Source organism: Lagenorhynchus albirostris, chromosome 1, assembly GCF_949774975.1.
Source record: "Lagenorhynchus albirostris chromosome 1, mLagAlb1.1, whole genome shotgun sequence".
Lineage (NCBI taxonomy): Eukaryota > Metazoa > Chordata > Mammalia > Artiodactyla > Delphinidae > Lagenorhynchus > Lagenorhynchus albirostris.
Window position 1 is genome coordinate 74336669 of NC_083095.1, and position 21106 is coordinate 74357774.

The following is a 21106-nucleotide window of genomic DNA, read 5'->3' on the forward strand; positions in this document are numbered from 1 at the left end:
TAGGCAAATAGAAAAAGTATAATAAATTAGGGCAAGGAACAGTGTTGTGGCTTGTTAACATCGGCAGTGGGAGAATATATCCAAAGCTAAAAAGTGAAATCCAGAAATAAAACATGGTTAATAAGTATATCACCCCACCCCCCCACCCCCAATGATGCCAAGAATTGTTTTTATAACCTTGTTTCAAGTTGCAGGAAATAAGGGAGCTATCTGTATCTTGTGGGAGAGATATAAACATCTTCCTGAAGCTCTGACCTGATCATTTTCATAGGAAGTAATACAGGGTGTATAGGGTTAAGATTGAGAGAGAGAAGGTACAGAGTGAAACCAGGAAACAAGGTAGGGGTACATTTTCCAAGGCCATCACACCTAAATGAGTATGAGATGCTACCGTCCGTCCTTCAGCAGTATGTATAGATCAGATCTTGAAAATGGTCTATCTGGGAGTGTTCCATGCTTCTCTCCCCCTGGCTAATCCCATCTGCCTCTGTTGGTAGAGATTCTGCAGCACAGGACAGGAAGGCAGTTAAGGGTGTTTGTAACAAAAAGGGCAAGTGTTTGTAACAAAAAGGGCAAGTAAGGCCCTCTCAAGTCATTATATGAAGTTTATCGTGACAGTAAACCGCTGCTGTTGCTTCCCCATAGTTTTCTCCCTTTCATGAAAACTAACTTTTCCAAACTAAGATTTGATACATCTAATGTGACAAAGGCTTTGTTGCTACTTATGAAACTGGAGCATTTCCGTGGTTTATGGTGATAAAGCCGAATATTTGAAAATCAAACAGTTTTGGGAAGCCTGGAACATGACTACCATACCCAGAGATGATTACCAGGGAGGCAGAGTTCTTAGGCCTCTGGGGAAGTGGTACTTTCTTCAATAACTCTTTTTCTAACTTTATGATGGAAATTTTCAAAAAATACAAAAACAGTAGTATAATGCACTCATATGTACTCATCACCCAACTTCAACAATTAACTCATGGCCAATTTTCTTTCATTTCTACTTTCTCACACTGCCCCTTTCCACTAGATTAAGCTAAAGCAAAATTCAGACAATCATTTAATTTTCTATCCATAAGTATTTTAGTATGCATCTCTAAAAGATAAAGACTATTTTTAAAAACATAACCACAATAGCATCATGCCTACAAAAAAAACACTATTAACAATTCCTTAATATAAAATGTCCACTAAGTATTCAGTTTTTCTCAACTGTCTCATAAATGGTTTTTACAGTTTGTTCCAATCAAGATCCAACTGGAGGCCATTTATTTGCAGATGGTTTATGTGTCGATTTACGAGGGTCTTAGAGGGATGTTATTTCCCCAGCGTTGTCTGTTAAGGCTTAGACCCTAATTCCTTGCTGATGAAAATAAAGGGAATTTTGGAACATGAGAGCAAAATATTTACCTACCTTAGTAGGTCACCAGGAGCTTGGCCTAAATATCCTCAAAACCCAAGGTGTAAAAGTGAACTTAAAAGGCAAGACTGGACTTTTCATTTAATAGAGCTCCTTACAAACCTCTCTTCTCGTTCCCATGCCCTTTTCCTCTTGTTTTCTGGATCAGAATCATAGTCTCATAAATTTACAAAACATTATTCTGCTGTTGCTCTTTGGAGAAATGAAAATGGTTTTTCCTAGTTCAAGCAGTACCTCTATCCAAAATATATATTCCATTGAAAACCCCTTTCTGTGAAACTCTTGGGAATGTCATTTGTGTCCACATCCTTAGTTCACCCTTGGCCAAGACCTCTCAGTTTAAAACCTTTCATTACTATGTGACCGAATTTTTTTTTTTTTGCTGTACGCGGGCTTCTCACCGTTGTGGCCTCTCCCGCTGCGAAGCACAGGCTCCGGACGCGCAGGCTCAGCGGCCATGGCTCACGGGTGCAGCTGCTCCGCGGCATGTGGGATCCTCCCGGACCGGGGCACAAACCCGTGTCCCCTGCATCGGCAGGCGGACTCTCAACCACTGCGCCACCAGGGAAGCCCTGTGACCTAATTTTTAAACCCCAAACCAGGAAGGTAATCTGACAGTCATATTATCAGAGTGACACCACTCTGGAAAACTGTGTACCTGTGGTTACCACACTTGAAACCACGTCATTCTCCACTGGTTACATTCTATCACCTTAACAAGAGACCAGAATGAGGCATTAAGTGTGCAGGCCGAACTGTGTGAGTTTTTCATGAGCAGACCAGTTAGACTGGCCAGGGCTCACCTGTAGGGCTGGTAGCTGGAAACCAGGAAGACCCTCTAGTGTGGTTCTGCTCTCCCTCTGACCTGGAGGATGGAATTAAATAGTGAAAGATAACTACCTGGGGCAGTTTCTCAGTATTGTTATTTATGCATCAGGATAAATAAGTGGTTCTTAATCTGCAGTACACTACTCAGAAAGGAAAAGACTGTTAGCTCAGCAATTCAAGAGGTGGGTTATAATATAAAGTCCATTCTTTTACTGTGAGGATGAGGTGGTGACACAGAGGTCTGAGATTTGAGTTTAACTATGAGTAGAAAGATGTAGAGACAATATAAAGATTTTGGTGAGCTATGAAAGATGACAGCCCCTTATCACAAGGACTGGTAGCAGAGGTACCTTTTGGGAAAACATGAGGAGAAAAAAGGATGCTGGTTTTATCATTCTCATTCAGCACTAAGCTTCCAGCAGTGCTGCAACACAGGGATCTCAAAAGAAACAAACAAAAAGCCAGTTTAATTCTACAGGCCAACCTTCCGGCTAAAGAGCAGAACTCTACTCCTGGTGACAGGATGAGTGATATTTAGGCACAATCCAAAGCCTGCCTTAACTGTGAAGGAAATGGGGTAACTCTTAAAGAATATTAAGGAGTCAAACTTGAGACAGTGCTTTTTTCAGGGGCTGGGGTGTAAAAATCCCAACTTCTTTGCACCTTGAAAATCTTCATTTTAGTGTATATGTCAATGGTTGAAGCTCCATTCCTTTGGGAATGTTATTTAACTTACCTGAATTATTGGGGGTGAGGACTCCTATTTGACCTGAATCCCCACCACTTAGGGATGGTCTGAAAGAAAAAATCCCCTGTCCGGAGGAGGCAGATGAAGGTCTAAGGAAGGGAAATAAAAGCATCAGCAGAGAAAAGGAAAGGTTAAAGTAAAAACCATGTGTAAAGGAAGAGCCTATACATTTAAGCCAGAGAGGAAATGAATCCCCTGCTTGCAACTCAGAATACAATTAAGTAATTCAGATGTATATTAGACACAGTACTGTTCAACCTTCTCTTTTGTTTACAAGGTAGATTATAAGCTTCAGTGGTATAGGCCAGTGGAGAATTAACCACAGGGCTGCTGGCAGAATGTCAGTGGGAACAGACCTCAAGTGAAAGGAAGCAGTATTACTTACCTATAAGATAGGCTGTGAGTGGAAGCTGGTGAAGGGGTTTCTGAAAAGCACAAAAATGAGCCTATGAGATAATTCATGAACCAAGAAGAGATCCAGGTATTCTGGGGGCCAGGGCAAAGGAACACGGGATCAAAGATTTTGGTATATATGTTAGACTTGGGGGCTAATGGCAAGTGAAAAAGCCCACAAGTCACCTAGCAGTGGATCATAAAGGTGCTTTCCTCGCCCTTTCATGAGTTTATGGGCAAGGATCCATCACTGCCTTGATGCGTTCTAATGTATCTGTGCCTTGGTTTCCCCTCTAAGGTGAAGATTATCAGAAAGGATGGCTAAAGACAAAGGGTCATTAAATTGGCTGGGAGTAACAGCAGTAAAAATGTAGAGTAAGGACCTCCACAGATTCTCTCCATAAAAGGAATGAGAAAACTGGCAAAAATTGTCAGAATCAACTTCTTCAGAATTCTGGAAATTAACAAAGGGCTTTTAGCAATCTGGGGAATGTTTATTCCAGAAAAATAGCTGAATGTGAGTAAGAACAGTGAGATTTGTGACATTTTAACTTGCCCTATTCCCATTTCTCCCTCTCCAGCTCCATGGTAGCCTTGGAAATCAACAGTTTGGCAGTCATCATAAGGGATGGAATGGGGTTGGAGCTCTTTCAAAACCTCATTCCCAGAGAATTGTCATACTTGACCTGCCTAGTTGTTCACTGGAAGACTTCACTTGCAAGGCTGCCTTTATTTGACCTGACTCGGAGCCAAACTTACCAGGACTTGGAGCTTAAGAGTTCACCAAGTGTGAAAAGCTTTTTCCCCAGGAGTGTTTGTTGCAAATAATTAGAGGCACTTGTTTAGCCTGCCTGAGGAGGTGAATATCAGTTGGGGCAAACAATAGGCTAACCAAAAAGCATAAAAGGAAAAGCTGTGGAATGACCTGTCCACCGGGATTTTGAAAAGGAACAACAAGTTCTTGGGAATCTAGGCCATGTGCATGCACAGGGCTGTGTGCATGCTCAGTAAAGATTGAAAAGGCTCTAAGCTCTCACCTTGGGACTACCTTGAGGTCATACAAGCAGAAAGTGAAGGCTAAGGCACAGTCGTCAGCTGCATGTTGAAGGTACACCCCAACACACAGTCCCTCAGCAAACACTGAGGGATTTATTGGTACTAGGTGTTTAAGGAAAGCTCTGTCCAATCATTAGCTGAACACTAAGCTAACCAAATAGAGACTTCGGTGGCCACACGAGAAAGAATACAGATTTTACAGAATCAGTTTTAGAAAGTCACTAAACAAACAATGACAAACAGCAACAACAACAAACCTTGGGAAGGGAGGAAGTATCTGATTCTTAGAGTTGCCATGCTATATTATTTAGCTGTCCAGTTTTCAACAAAAAATTATGAGGCATGAAAGAAACAAGAAAGTATGATCTATGTAAAGGAAAAAAGCACAAGCAATAGAAACTGTCCTTGAGGAAGCTCAGATACATTGGATTTTAAAGACAAAGACTTTAAACCAGCGGTTCTTTTTTTTTTTTTTGGCCACGTTGACAGGCATGCGGGATCCTAGTTCCCCGAACAGGGATCGAACCCATATCCCCTGCAGTGGAAGCACAGTCTTAACCACTGGACTGCCAAGGAAGTCCCTAAATCAGCTATTTTAAACATGTTCAGTTAGCTAAAGGAAACCATGTCTAAAGCACTAAACAACAGTATGAGAATGGTCTCATCAAATAGAGAACACTAATAAAGAAATATTACATTAAAAAGAAGCAAATATAAGTTCTGGAATTGAAAAGTACAATAACTAAAATGTAAACTTCACTAGAGATATGAGCTGTCAGAAAAAAGAATCAGCAAACTTGAAGATAAATCAATTGAGATTATCCAGTATGAAGAAGAGAAAGAAAAAGGAATGAAGAAAAATGAACAAAGCCTCAAAGACCTTGGTGGAATACCATCAAGCACACCAGCATGTGCAAAATGGGAGTTCCAGAAAGAGAACAGAGAGGACCAAGGGCAGAAAGAATTATCTGAAGAAATAATGGCTGATAACTTCCCAAATTAGATGAAAACATTAATCCAAACATCCAAGAAGCTCAACAAATCCCAAAGAGGATAAATCAAAGAGATCTGCACCTAGACTCATCATAAACTGTTGAAAGCTAAAGGCAAATAAAGAAACTTGAAAGCAGCAAGAGAGAAGCCATTCATCACATGAAAGGGATTCTCAATAAAATTGGCACTGATTTCTCCTCAGAAACCATGGAGGCCAGAATATAGGAGGATAACGTATTCAAAATGCTGAAAGACTGTCAATCAAAAATTTTAAATCCAGCAAAACTACCCTTCAAAAATGAAGGAGAAATTAAGACACTCCCAGATGAGTGTCAAAATTAAGAGAATTCATCACTACCAAACCTGCTTTACAAGAAATACTAAAGAGAGTCCTTCAAGCTTAAGTGATAGGACACCGGACAGTAACTCATATCTACATGAAGAAATAATAAAGATCACTGGTAAAGATAACTACATTGATAAACATAAAAGTATAAGTATATTTTTGTAACTTCCTCCTATCTGATTTAAAAGACAACTGCATAAAACATAATTATAAATTTATGTTGATGAGAACACAATTTTTAAAGATATAATCTATATAATAACAGCACAATAGAATGGAGAGGGGAATGGAACTATATAGGAGAAAAGCTTTTGTACACTGTTGAAATTAAGTTTGGTATAATCTGAACTAAATTGTTATAAATTATGATGTTAATTATGATGTTAATCCCTAAGAAAATAACAAAAATTACAGTGAAAGAAACAAGGGAGAAAGTAAAATGGTACACTAGAAAATAGCTGTTTAACACAAAAGACAGCAAAAATGGAGGAAGTGAGGAACAAAACATACATAAGACATATAGAAAACAGGGACTTCCCTGGTGGTCCAGTGGTTAAGAATCCACGCTTCCACTGTAGGGGGCACAGGTTCAATCCCTGGTCAGGGAACTAAAATCCCACATGCTGTGTGGTGTGGCAAAAAAAAAAAAAAAAAAAAGACACATAGAAAACAAATAGCAAAATGGCAGAAGCAGTCTTTCCTTATTAATAATTACCTTAAATGTAAATGTATTAAACTCTCCAATTAAAAGGCAGAAACTGGCCAAATGGTGAAAAAAGATCCAACTATACATCGTCTATGAAAGACTCACTGTAAATTCAAAGACACATATAGGTTTAAAGTAAAAGGATGGAAAAAGATATTCCACGCAAACAGTAAACAAAAGAGAACTGGAATGGGTAATATCAGACAAATGCACTTTAAGACAACATTGTTACTAGAGACAAAGGTCAAAATGATAAAAGGGTCAACCCATCAAGAAGATATAACACTTATATATGCACTTAACAACAAAGTCCTAAAATACATGAAGCAAAAACTGACAGAATTGAAGAGAAAAATAGATAATGCAACAATAATAGAGCTTTCAATACCCCACTTTCAATAATGGATAAAACAGCAAGACAGAAGATCAGCAAGAAAACAGAAGATTTAAATGGCACTATATACCAACTAAATCTAACAGATATCTATAGAACACTCCACCCAACAACAGCAGAATACACATTCTTTTCAAGTGTACAGGGAACTTTCCCCATGATAGACAATGTTTTAGGCTATAAATTTAAAAGGATCTAAACCATACAAAGTATGTTGTTCAACAACAATGAAATGAAATTAAAATCAATTAACAGGAGGAAATTTGGGAAATTAACAATTATGTGGATAATCAACACTGCTAAGTAACTAATGGGTCAAAGAAAAGAAAATCACAGAAGTTAGAAAATACTTTGAGATGAATGAAAACAAAAACACAACATACTAAAACTTAAAAGGATGCAGTGAAAGCAGTGCTCAGAGTGAAATTTATAACTGTAAAGGTCTATATTAAAAAAGCAGATCTCAAGTCAATAATGCTACTGTCCACTTTAAGAAACGAGGAGAACTAAACCCAAAAGCAGACGGAAAGAAAATGATTAGGGCAGAAATAAATGAAATAGAGAATAGAAAAATAATAGAGAAAAATCAAGAAAACTAAAAGTTGGTTCTTTGAAATGATAAACAAAATTGACTAATCCTGTGGGGTGAGGGGCAGGATAAATCTGGAGGCTGGGATTAACACATACATACTACTATGTATAAAATAGATAACCCTGGTGGTGCAGTGGTTAAGAATCCGCCTGCCAGTGCAGTGGACATGGGTTCGAGCCCTGGTCTGGGAAGATCCCACATGCCGCAGAGCAACTAAGCCCGCACACCACAGCTACTGAGCCTGCGCTCTACAGCCCGCAAGCCACAGCTACTGAGCCCACGTGCCACAACTACTGAAGCCTGCGCACCTGGAGCCCGTGCTCCACAACAAGAAAAGCTACCGCAATGAGAGCACCACAACGAAGAGTAGCCCCTGCTCACTACAACCAGAGAAAGCTCGCGCGCAGCAACGAAGACCTAGCGCAGCCAAAAATAAATTAATTAATTAATTTAAAAAAAAACCAGATAACCAACAAGGACCTACTGTATAGCACAGGAAACTATACTCAATATTATATAATAACTTATAAGGGAAAAGAATCTGAAAAAATATATGTATATATAGATTCAGTTATATAAATATACATATATATGTATGTATATGTCTGTATTGGGTTGGCCAAAAAGTTCATTCGCTTTTTTTCTGGAAGATGGTACATATATATATATATATATATATATATATATATATATATATCTCAATTGCTGTGCCGTACACCTGAAACTTAGATGATATTGTAAATCAACTATACTTTAATTTTAAAATTTTTTTAAAATAAACTTCCTTTTTACAACTGTTAAAAAAATGGACTAATCTTTAGCCAGGCTGTCCAAGAAAAAAGAAGAAAGCCCCAAATAACTAAAATCAGAAATAAAAGAGAGTATTACTACTAACCTGACAGAAATAAATTGGCTAGAGCACCTAGGTTTTTCAAAGGGGTGAAGATGAAAGAACTGGAGGGAGGCTCTTTGGTGAATTTCAAAAATGGTTATCCAGGAAGAGATCTGTGAATTTCAAAACTGCCTCTTGGGAAAGAAAGGGAAATCCTCTCCAAGTATACTCTATGGACTGACTAATGCCTTGAAAAACAGTAATAACAGTAATAGTTCTAAGGGGAAAGAGACAAGAAATTAAGTAGGTGGAACCAAAATATTTCTTCACTGGAATATTTTTCTGTTTGATACACAGTGAAGAAGCCAGATACCCTTCAGGCTAACATAATTGGCATCTAGTTAATCTTTCTTTTAGATCTAACTTCTACTGCCATCTTGTGGCAATTAAAATCCAGGTCAATTATTTTAAAAGTTACTCTCCAGTCTCCTGACCAGAGGGTTTCAATGACTTTCTAATACTCAAGTTTCAATTTTCCCCTTATCAGTTTGAGAACAGAAATATCATTACTTGAAAAGTTGTATCTGGATACCTGGAACCACCTTCTGGAGAAAAAGTAAAATGGCATTATATTATGCACAGAAAACCAGAAATCTGCTGGTATCTGCTCAGAATGTGTTGGCTTCTGACTCCTTCCCCTACACTGCCCCTCTCACCAGTAAAAGAGTCTCTTGGAGTGCTCCTTCCCTGCAGCGCTCTGGCTCCCTGAGGGACAAATAATAAACATTAATAAATATATCCCGGGGCTTCCCTGGTGGCGCAGTGGTTGAGAGTCCGCCTGCCGATGCAGGGGACACGGGTTCCTGCCCCGGTCCGGGAGGATCCCACATGCCGCGGAGCGACTAGGCCCGTGAACCATGACCGCTGAGCCTGTGTGTCTGGAGCCTGTGCTCCGCAACAGGAGAGGCCACAACAGTGAGAGGCCCGCGTACCGCCAAAAAAATAATAATAATAAAATAAATAAATAAATATATATATATATATATATATCCCGATTCTCTGGCTTCCATATTTCATGCTATGGCTATACACTGAAGCGTATGTTTTTCTCCCAGAGTGGGTACGTGACTCCAGGAAGGATCCACACTTTATTCCTTCCAAAATGAACATGATGGACACTGTTAATGCAGTCCACTATTTTCACCCCTATTCATTCCGAGTCATGAATTAGGTCAGCTTCTAACATCAGGTCTGAATTGCTGAAAGAGAGTCCAGGCATGGCATCAGATAATTCATGCCAAAATCAATATAAGTTTAATATTCTTGCTTTAATCTTGGCTTTCATTTAGCATTAGAAGTCTCAATCTGAAAAGATAATGTGAATATTTCTTACCTGTCCCAAGTTACTAAAGCCAGCCCCTCTATAAAGGATAGATTCCACTGAGGAGGACCGACTGTATAAGGCAAAACAAAAAGGAAAAAACAAACCTGGTATTAAACTTTTACACAGACATAAAGTCTCCTCAGTCCCTGTCTCAGCCGTATCTAGGCATTTCTTTCATCTTGATCTTTTGCCAACAGTTCTAATGCTGCTGTGTAGCTTTCTACTCACCTGACCACTTGGCTGCTATGCTGAGAACTGGGTCGTGGAGTAACTGAAAGGGAATAAAATGCAGAATGAAAAGTTGCCATCAATGGTGCGCCCTGCCTTGCCTAGCCTACATGTTGCAAGTGAGTGTCCAGGAGTATGGCCTTTTCATATCATACATAAGATTCGGAAAATCACATTATACTTTCTGAGAGGAAACCATCTTCCATATGGGATAAGGATATTTACTCATCTCACACAGATATTTGGGCAAAACATGGTCTCTACCTGACTGTGATGGAGAAGTAATGCCCACTGGTCGAGGTGTGGTTGACCTGCAAGGAAAAAAAAAAAAAAAGAAAAGAAAGGCAGCTCTATTTTCTCTAAGCAGAACTTAGTGCCACCTTAGAGGATCAATCAGGTCATTATTTACAGAAATAACAGCCTTCTCTCTGAGCACAAATTGCTTACTAATCATGTATTACAGGTATCAGCCCAAAATACAGAGGCAAGCTTTCCATATGGGACTCCTTGGCTCTCCAATTCCCTAAACGAAATCTTCTCCACTTCTCTATTGCCCATAATAGAAGTTCTGAAGTCCTTCTTTCTTCCTTCCCATAGTGCCTTACCAGGTACTCTCAACTTTACATATATCTATCCATCTGTCCATCCATTCATACATCTGCCATTCCCTTACTCCCTCCATCCCCTCTTCCATCTACCCACAGACATTTATTTAGTGCTCATAAGTCTTAGATCCTGAACTTACAAAAATAACTAGAATATGGTTCCTATTTTTGAGAGGCTCACAGGCTAGTGGGAGAGACAAAAAGAAAAAGAGCAACATAAGTGTTATAATGGGTATGTCAGAAGTATGGAAGTATGACAGAACACTATACTTTAGCTTCTGTGAGTCAGGGGCCATGTCTTTTTAATCCACCAATGCAGAGCTGATATTAAAAATATATAATAACTGGTAGGGTACAGACATTTACAATTAGAATAATCAGTGATGTACACCCAACACCTAACACAGTGCTTCACAAACAGTAAGTACTTAATGAATATTTATTGAATAAATGAATAATAGAACATCTAACTCTGCCTAATAAAGTGCTGACAGAGGAAATGACACATGAGTTCAATTTTGAGGGATGAGTAGGATTTCATAAGGTGACGGTCAAGGGTGAGCATTCATCCAAGATTTTAGTTCAGCACTTTTCAGTGAGGAGCTCTTTTTTGGAGAAGTGAAAAATGAATTCATAAACCATTCCCTCCACCGCAGAGCCCACACAGGAGCTACAGCCAAGTGCCAAGAAAGGATAGAATTCACTTTGCTGTACAGCAGAAACTAACACAACATTGTAAAGCAACTGTACTCCAATTAAAAAAAAAAAAAAAGGAAAGGATAGAAATTTTCAAAGAGGGATGGTATGGGGCCTGATAAAACTGACCTGCTTCCTTGGTACCAACTTGGAGATTCCTGTAGGTGAAAAAAATGGGAGTGAAGGAAGCTGTAGCTCAATGGTCCCAATCAATGGATCTTACTTGTCAGAAAGCTAAGCTGCAATGTCCTCTAGTTGTGGTTACTAAGATGCCCAATAGAAGAAAAAACAGCAACAGTGAGTGTTTCCTCAGAAAATTATTAGCTTTGGGGGGAGAAAATTTTAGTTCCTCTTCACAAAAACACATTGGGAATCCTGTAGACTGATACATGTGGGGAAATATAGAGAGTCTATGGGGAGAGCAAGGAAAATGACAGGATTACAATGTGCTAGAAGAGTTACAAGAGTAAGATCAAAAGGAACATTATATAAACACAAAGGACAATCTTGGGAAGAGACAAATGTCCAGGAAATAGAGTTTGAGGGACAGGAAAGGTCCTGAGGTGCCTTGGGATTCTTGAAGACAAATTTTAAGTTACCACAGATATCTCTTCTATAAGAGAGCTTCCCATGTGTTATGGCATGGACTCCCTGATATTCGAGAATAGGTTACCACTGTGCTAGATTTTGTCCTTTCATCCCTCCAAGGTCTTCTGTGGCCTCGTCCATTTACTACAGTGTGCTTGCTGTACAAATGTTATCAATATTACCAGCCATGATGTGAAAAAGGTTAGGAAACACTAATTCTATTCAGTCAGCTAGATAGATGGGCCAAGTAAGAGAGGAAATAATAGTATGGAAAATCTATTTCATTCACCTTTAGGATGGCTAGCAATTTCTTCAGTTCTCCATTCTCTTTCCTTAAGACTGACAGCTCTCTGGGCAAAAGATGGAAAAAGAAACAATCAGCTCCAGCAGGTCAGTGGGATAAAAAACCTGATTTTTATTATCAACATCTAGTTAATGCTTCCGGAGAGATACTTGCCACTATACAAGGTATTTCTGTCAGAGATCTGGTGATTCAGGGGGGCAATGGCAGGGTTTTGGTGGTGAGAAGAATCAGGTGGACAAAATAAACAGTCACTTGGTACGATTTCAGAAGTTTACACAGAACTGCATTTCCTCTCCACACATTTTCCCCTGGCCTGCTGCTGTCTGAAAATTTCCATCAGGGATTCCATCTTTTAGCTTAAGATTTCCAAAAGAACATGGACTTCCCTGGTGGTGCAGTGGTTAAGAATCTGCCTGCCAATGCAGGGGACATGGGTTCAATCCCTGGTCTGGGAAGATCCCACATGCTGTGGAGCAACTAAGCCCGTGCGCCACAACTACTGAACCTGCACTCTAGAGCCCATGAGCCACAACTACTGAGCCTGTGTGCCACAACTACTGAGCCCATGTGCCACAGCTACTGAAGCCCGTGTGCTCTAGGGCCCACGTGCTGCAACTACTGAAGCCTGCGCGCCTAGAGCCCATGCTCTGCAACAAAAGAAGCCACCGCAATGAGAAGCCCCAACACCACAATGAAGAGTAGCCCCCGCTTGCTGCAACTAGAGAAAGCCCGCGTGCAGCAACAAAGACCCAACGCAGCCAAAAAAAAAAAAAAAAAGAACCAAAACACACCCTCCTAGAGGTAACATTTTAAATCTTCCATCATTATTACTGTGAAAAAGTCATATCCGATTTCTCTGAAGTAGTTTTCGACAGATGGAAGTAAAAGGGGAAAGCTATAAAGTAGGGAAGGTCCCTTGAGGGAAGAAAGAGAAAAATAAAATGGAGATTGAGAGACCAAAAATTCTGTACCTGACTTAACCAAGACAAACATAAACACACATGGAGCAATTTTTAGGCTTTGGAACCATAAGGAAATAAGGGCTACAGCTTCTATGAGAAGAAAAAGGCTCTCTGGTGATTTCATTCGTCACTTACTTGTCCTGGTTAGTCAGTGTTTGCTGTGCCTCCTGCGTGGCTGCTTCTAACTTGGTAATTCTATGCTTATAAAAGGCGATGAGGAGATCTGTTTGCTTCTTCTGGAAACTCCACACCTACTAGGGAAAAACAGACCTTTGACATACAACCCCCATAACTCCTTTCCCCTTACTTGTAGCAACAAATGGAAACCCATCAATTCATACTCTATTACTGATCATTTTCTTCTGGAGCATCTGACCTAATTCATGATTCCCCAAAACTAGGGAAAGCCAAAGCTTTTCATTTCCAGAAAAGTGCCTTCCTAATATGTTAATGAGAACATTCTGACATAGAATGACCCTTTAAAAATATAACCATTCATCTTGAGCAAGAAGTGACAACCAAAAAAATGTTTCCAAGCTTAGAACTGGTTCTGACCTTACTTGTTTACTATTAGCTTGGACTCAGCTTCCACATTCCTAGCTCTACAGAGCACTGGTAACCAATTTACTTTCCCTAAGATACTCACACATAGACACTTGTAGGCTGTTTATGTTGTTACAGTAAAGGGCAAAGAGGCACAGAAGGAGATTTACCTATTCCTGAATTTTATTTCTGGCCATGGGTAAATAATTTTATCTTTTGCTTTAATTTACCATTTGATATACTGATGTGCCTATCATGGGATTACTGAATCAGATCAAAAGTTAATATGTGGAAAGTATTTTAGCTTTGTCAGGTTCTACTTTTGAATACACAGCAGTATTCAGGTCTCGTTTGTTTCCTCCCTACTCACACCGTAAACCTTTTTTCTTAGGTCCTTCCTAGATCTGGTACTTTTGTCATAAACTTTTTGTTCTCATTTAATTTGCAAGTTGCTTTTGCCACCTTATTAAAGAATTCTACTTCCGAATTTATATAGTCTCTACACTCTTTCCTTTCTACTCAAAAGCAAACTAAACTAATTCTACACAGACAAGAATTCACTGTAATCTATTTTTTTAAATTTATTCTTGTTTTCAATAAAAGTAAAACATATTCATTTTAGAAAATTTGAACAATGCAGAAGCAGAAAAAAGGCACTCAATCCTGGGAGTTATCTAAAATGGCAAAGGGTTGGCAAGCAATAGATACTACGGATAGATACAATATATAGCCAAGAGACCTACTAACCTACGTGCCAAAACTACTTTGGTGCTCAAAGAGATTTGAGCAAAAAAGAATCCTAAAAATGCTTCCTTATCAAAAGCAAGGGGACTTCCCTGGTGGTCCAGTGGTTAAGACTCCACGCTTCCACTGCAGGGGGCACAGGTTCGATCCCTCGTCGGGGAACTAAGATCCTACAAGCCACGTGGCACAGCCAGGGAGTTAAGTTTTGGGTTGCACAGTTTGTGATCAAAGCCTCTCACACTGGGGCTTAAGGTTCCTCGACCTGCTCAGTAGTGATAAAGAACTCAGCTACACTGTTTCAGAAGTCTTAAAAACTGACAGATAAACTTTTTCTTTTCAGGTAAAATAATCTTCAACTAAATAAAACCTTTCTTCAAAGGCACCATTGATTATCTCAGCTGTTCAGTCTTTAAATTCAAGTGAGGGATGGGAAACTGATCTGATCTATTTATGAGATCAGGTCTTGACCTGATTTTACTCAAACGATTTATATGGTAGTTATTTAAGTATGTTAGCAAAACATATGATTTCCCAGTCAGCCAACTAATGATCAGGGCCAGCTGCCTGTATTTGTAAATAAAGTTTTACTGGAATACAGTCATACCCATTTGTTTACAGATTGCCTGTGGCTGTTGTTCTGTGCTACAGCAGCAGAGTTGAGTAGCTGCAACAGAGGTTGCATAGCCTGCAAAACCTAAAATATTTACTAACCTTTCAAGAAAAAGTTTGTCAGTCCCAACACTAAATTTATGAAAGTCTTTCTTGGGCTTCCCTGGTGACGCAGTGGTTAAAAATCAGCCTGCCAATGCAGGGGACACAGGATCGAGCCTTGGTTGGGGAAGATCCCCCTTGCCGCGGAGCAACTAAGTCTGTGCGCCACAGCTACTGAGCCTGAGCTCTACAGCCCGAGAGCCACAACTACTGAAGCCCGCATGCCTAGAGCTCGTGTTCCACAACAAGAGAAGCCACTGCAATGAGAAGCCCGCACACCACAACCAAGAGTAGCTCCTGTTCACCACAACTAGAGAAAGCCCGCGTGCAGCAACGAAGACCCAATGCAGCCCAAAATAAATAAATAAATTCATTTTTAAAAAAAGTCTTTCTCTGTATTTTTGTTTATCTTTTTTTTTTTTTTGGCTGCGCCGTATGGCATGTGGGATCTTTGTTCCCCAAGCAGGGATCAAACCCATGCCCCCTGTATTGGGAGCGCAGAGTCTTAACCACTGGCCCACCAGGGAAGTCCCTCTGTATTTTCATTTGTGCCTTTTGCTCTGAATTTGTCTTTCTTTGTGAACCTATATCTTTCCCTCTCTTTCTCTCAACCTCTTCTCTCTCTTTATTTCCTACTCTATTTGATGCTTGATGTTGTCTGTTCTTCCTATTTGTATTTACTTAATGGACATTTATGTTACTTCTTCTTAATTTTAAAGTGGATGGGCCCAACAAAATGGGAGAAAATGTTTGCAAATCACATATGTGGTGAAGGACTTGTACCTAGAATATATAAAGAACTCTTACAACTAATAATAAAAAGACAATCCGACTTAGAAATGGGCAAAGGATTTGAATAGATATTACTTTAAAGATGACAAACAAATAGCCAATAAGCACATGAGAAGATGCTCAACAACATTAATCATCAGAGAAATGCAAATCAAAACCACACCGAGATAGCACTTCACACCACTAGGATGATTATTATTAAAAAAAGACAGATAAAACAAGTGTTGGTGAGGATATGGAGAAGTCAAAACCCTCATACACTGCTGGTAAAAATGTAAAATGTGCAAGCACTTGGGAAAACAGTCTGGCAGTTCCAAAAGTTAAACATAGAGTTACCATTTGATCCAGTGATCTAATTCCTATGTATATATCCAAAGGAAATGAATATATGTCCACACAAAAACTTGTATACAAATACTCATAGCAGCATTATTCATAATAGCCAAAAAGTGGAAATAAATGTCCCTCAATGGATGAAGGAATACGTGAAACGTATATCCAGCTATATAATGGATTATTATTTGGTCATAAAAAGGAATAAAGTACTAATGAAGTTCTAATACATTCTACAACATGGATAAACCTTGAACACATTATGCTAAGGGAAAGCAGTGCAGGATTCAGACAATAAATAAATTATATAATGTTAGAGATAAGACCTATGATGAAAAGTAAAGCAGGGTAAGAAGTAGACTTGGGGCTGCTATTTGAGATATGAGAGTCAGTAAAGGTCTGACTGAGGAAGAAAAATATGAGCAGAAGCCTGAACGAGACAATCTAGACATTACTTGGATCAGTTATTCAACTTCACAGATTGGGAAAACACATTTTCAGACATTGCTGACTTCACCAAACGGGCACTTCACTACAGTGATGATTAACTGACCCTTTTCATGTATTTTATCTTGATTACTTGACCATGTGTATTTGGTCCCATGATTAGGCAGGGTAGAATTCAGACTACATATAATTTCTCTCCTGATCATTAACTAACCCTTGGTTTAGTTATTAACCAAAGCTCTGCTCTTTCTCTTGTTCATGTGACCTTGTTTACATTTCTCCTTGAGTCTCAGCTGGATTTTATCTCCCCATAATGTTAAATAGTATCTCAAATATGATGGTTCACCCAAGCAGCTAAAAGCAGGATGCAGTGAAAGCTTTAATTTCCCTTCCTCTATCTCCAGAGTCAGGATTGAGGGGGAGACACAAAGAAAAATTAAACCTACTGTCTTCAGCCAAACATGACAAAGGACCATCTTCATGTTTAATAAAAAAATATTCTCATAAGAACGAGGAGAGTAGAGAAGAAAAATAGTGATAAAATCTCAAGAAATGTGCCCAGATAGCAATCCCATGAGGCTATGAAATGATCTTGGTGGAGAACTGGAGAGTGGAAAGGAAAAACCAAAGTTTTTAGAATTTGGGAACTTTCTCAAATGGTTGTCCTGTCTCCTCTCCACTTCCTTCCACAATTCTATTGCTCCTGACCAAGTCAATGGCATGACAACATATCACGCATCAGGAAAAGAAAAATATCTTCCAAAATTCAGGCAACCTATTATAAATACTAACTGAAGAATTAAATATATATGTGTTGCTAAGAGAGGTTATTGAAAAATAAGAGTGGAGAACAAGAAATCCGTTTTTGAACTTAGGTCTATAAGCAAAAGCTTGAAAGTTTGGCTACTAAATCCATTGTTGCAGGGTCAGGCCTGTATATTCAAAGCAATTTTTAGAAGATTCATTAAATGTGCGAAGAAAGAAGACAAAGCTCTCTAGAACCTTTTTTATCCTCAAAAATTACTAAATAGAACTAGGAACCACAAGGCAAGATGTCAGCTACATAGTAGTTTTTACAGCCTATCACAGATTCTGGGTGAGTAAAAAGTTAACTGTTGAGATTTGTATCATCAGGGAAGAAAGCAAACAGGGCAGCCAATTTCTCCCCATTGTATACAAATATATGAATGCAGTTTAAAGAGAACCTCTGGAAAAGAAATAAGATGCATTTATAACTTGCCTGGAAAATCAGATTTTCTTCACTTTTATTTCTCATACCTGAGAGATGTGACTAAAATACTGCAAAGCTGTCTCCACAGGGCTTTTGAAGTACATCTTCTCCTGAGGTTTCAGCTATGAAGAGAGTAAGACACATCCACAATGGAATGAAATAAAATACAGGCAAATATGGTTAAAGACATAGCACCCTTTCTAAAGCAACCAGGTATTATTTCACTGTGCTAAAAGGGCGATCACTATTGCGCTAGGAGATGTAGACTACATATCCTAATCCTTCTTACCTCATGCTTCTGTGACAGTAGTCACAAATCCACAAATAATTCTTTTATCTCTAGTTTACCTCCTTTTTTTTTCAATTGCTATCTACACGTTTTGTTTGTTCCTTTTTTTAAAAAAAAATTTCAGTTTTTTTTTTTGGCCATGCCACATGGCTTGCAGGATCTTAGTTCCCTGACCAGGGATTGAACCTAGGCCCCCACGGTGAAAGCCCCAAGTCCTAACCACTGGACCACCAGGGAATTCCCCCAAAATTTCAGTTCTTAGCCACTGTATTCTTTGTATAGTTCCTACACACCAGGAATGGGATAAGATTGTTTGTGACGGGGAGGAAAAACTTACATTATCAGAAAGAGCCAGATACTTGCAGGCAGTTCCACAAACAGCACATTTATCTAGCGGGGAAAAGGGAAAAAAATGTTTGGTTCTCATGGGCATGAGGTAAGATTTTCCTAAAGTACATGATAACAGTCAAGTAGGCTAGCTAATGAAAAGAGGGTTCTTACTGAATTCAAAATGTCATTGTGCTATAAAAGGACATCGACTTGAGCTCCATTCTCGAAATCAGTGTTTCCAAACTTGTATGTTGATGAGAAGTAAGGCTTTCACACAGTACCTCTACCCATCTCCCTTTTTATAAATTCCCAGTTTTCTTCTGCAGGTGAGGGACAGTAGCCTCCCAGCAGGAGTACAGGAGTGTACATTTACTAGAGTCTGGGAAGAGTACCAAAGATCTCAACTTTAAGTTATTATTTTTTATTCTATCTACCTGACAGTAGGCACACATTAGGCACCATAAGAAACTCTCCAATTATTCCTGCCTTGTTCTCACCTTGCTAATATTCCTGGATATTGTTTTGAAGCTCTCCTACTCTCATTCTCTAATTAACCCAATCTGAAAGATGTGGAAATTAAAATTCCTAATCTTCCTGTGAAGTTAAAATTTTAGTAGTGGTGCTGGTTATTGATTAAGATAAATGCCATGTCCGGAGAAAACGTCACATGACATATGCTTCACCGAGACAAACTGCTCCAAAGTGAGCTGCTGTTACCATAGTAATGGCTTTGTTACATTAGCAGATAACTTTAAAGGGTCATGAGATTCACATAGAGAAAAAGCTTCTCCAGAGGCTACCTATCCTGACTCTTCTTTCCTTGGGGATGAAGTTTTTCCCCATCTTCCTTCCATATTATTATCAGAGTGAGCTAGCAAGTGCAAATCATTCTTCTATTTAAGAAAAAGACAAGACAAAGAAACTTCCACAGCTCTCCATCACCTGCAGGATAAAGTTCAGGTTCTTTAGCCTGGTATATAGAGCCTTCCATCATATGGCCACTACCTACCACTCTAGCCTCCTCTCTCACCATTTCTTACTTTATCCTTTTATGCTCTACCAATCCCAACCACATGTACTTCCCTGTACTAAGTTTAATGATGTTGTATTCCTTTACACATGCTGTTCTCTTAAACCAGAATGACCTTCCCTGCCTAATTCACTTGGCAGACTCCAGTTTATTACTCAAAACTCTCTTGAAACACCTCTTCTATGAAATTTTCCCTGATCAAAACATCTTAAGTCCCTCTTCTGGACGTACTACCCAGAATACATACCTACAGAATATAATACATACCTTGTAAGTATTTTAGCATTAAGAAAAAAAAGACACACCTTAAATTTGTCTCTTCTAAGACTTAACAGCTGCAAGAACTTGGTCAAATCACCTATTTGAACCAGCTCCTCATTTGTAAAATGGGTCTACTAATAATTACCTCCTGGGATTGTGGTGAGGATACATAAAACTGGTACACATGAAAATACTTTTTAAACCACAAAGGTATCACCCACCACTATCACCATCGTCAACATTTCTAATTAAATTGATTTCACAGATTATACTACTTCCCATTAGAAATAGCTCTTGTTATCAACCACTTTCCCAATTTCTATTCATTATTTTTATTTTTTCTCTTTCCTCTAATCAGTCTGATAACCTTGTGGCTTTCCCTGCCACAGGCTTCAGAACACTGACAAGCACCTTTTGATGTTCAAGTAATAGATAGTCCATTTGCTAAATCATTCCTTTTAATGGATTCCTCCGATTTTCATAATCAACAGTTTCCTATTATACCCACACCACCTTCGGCCTACTAAGTGATTTTTATTCCAAGTTACACAGAGAAATGGTTAATCATTATTTCTAGGTTAAAGACATTTTTGCCTGAATCTGAAAACAGTTAAATCACTCACCCAGAGTCAAACACTTTTTACAGAAAATATGGCCACAGCTGGTGACAAAGAAATGGGCCCCATCTTTTCGGAAACACAGGTTGCAGTGAAACCAATCCATTCTGCAGCAGAGAAAGAGAATAACCTGGGGCATAACATAATTATAGCTGTTCCAAAATCTACTTAACAATGTTTGCTTAGTTTCTGCTAACTTATTGGGATGTGGGCATATTATTCTGGGTATTTCAATTGGATGTGAGGAAGTACATATACCTCTGAAGTAAAAAAAGCAGACTGCAGACTATGCTATGCCATTTTCTAAAGAGAAAAATTATACATATTTAGAAGAGTAATAGGACAATGATGATTTTTTTTTTGAATGGTGAGATCATGTGTATGTGTGTGTGTGTGTGTTGCCTTTACACTTTTTTTGTTTTCTAAATTTTCTGGATTAATTCAGGCACTAATTTGTAATTAGAAAAAACAATCCTCAAAAAAAATCTATTTCTTTCCTAATAGTTTCCTGTGATATAGCAAGATGGAGCAAGGAGAAGGTAGTGGACCAAATATACAAGATCACATATTAGCCATTTGGGACACATTTTATCTAATGGAAACATTATTTATGCATGATGTCTCAGCTTTTCACATTTCCTTCTACTCCATAGAAACTCAGAATCATAGATCTGGAAGCGATCTTGAAAATCATTTAACATTT

General features: G+C 38.8%; 1 protein-coding gene across 1 annotated transcript; it reads right to left on the reverse strand.

Annotated features, from left to right (window-relative positions):
* Nucleotides 1–436: 436 nt before the first annotated feature.
* RNF212B (ring finger protein 212B) lies at nt 437–20509 on the reverse strand. Its single transcript, XM_060145602.1, has 14 exons — nt 20410–20509; nt 18503–18555; nt 17924–17998; nt 13211–13326; nt 12099–12159; nt 11351–11379; nt 10185–10231; nt 9921–9963; nt 9702–9762; nt 9025–9073; nt 3382–3421; nt 2985–3085; nt 2224–2285; nt 437–502 (listed from the first exon to the last, which is right to left on the reverse strand). Exons 1-14 carry the CDS (start codon nt 20507–20509, stop codon nt 437–439), a joined length of 903 nt encoding a protein of 300 aa, XP_060001585.1.
* Between the last annotated feature and the right edge of the window lie 597 nt (nt 20510–21106).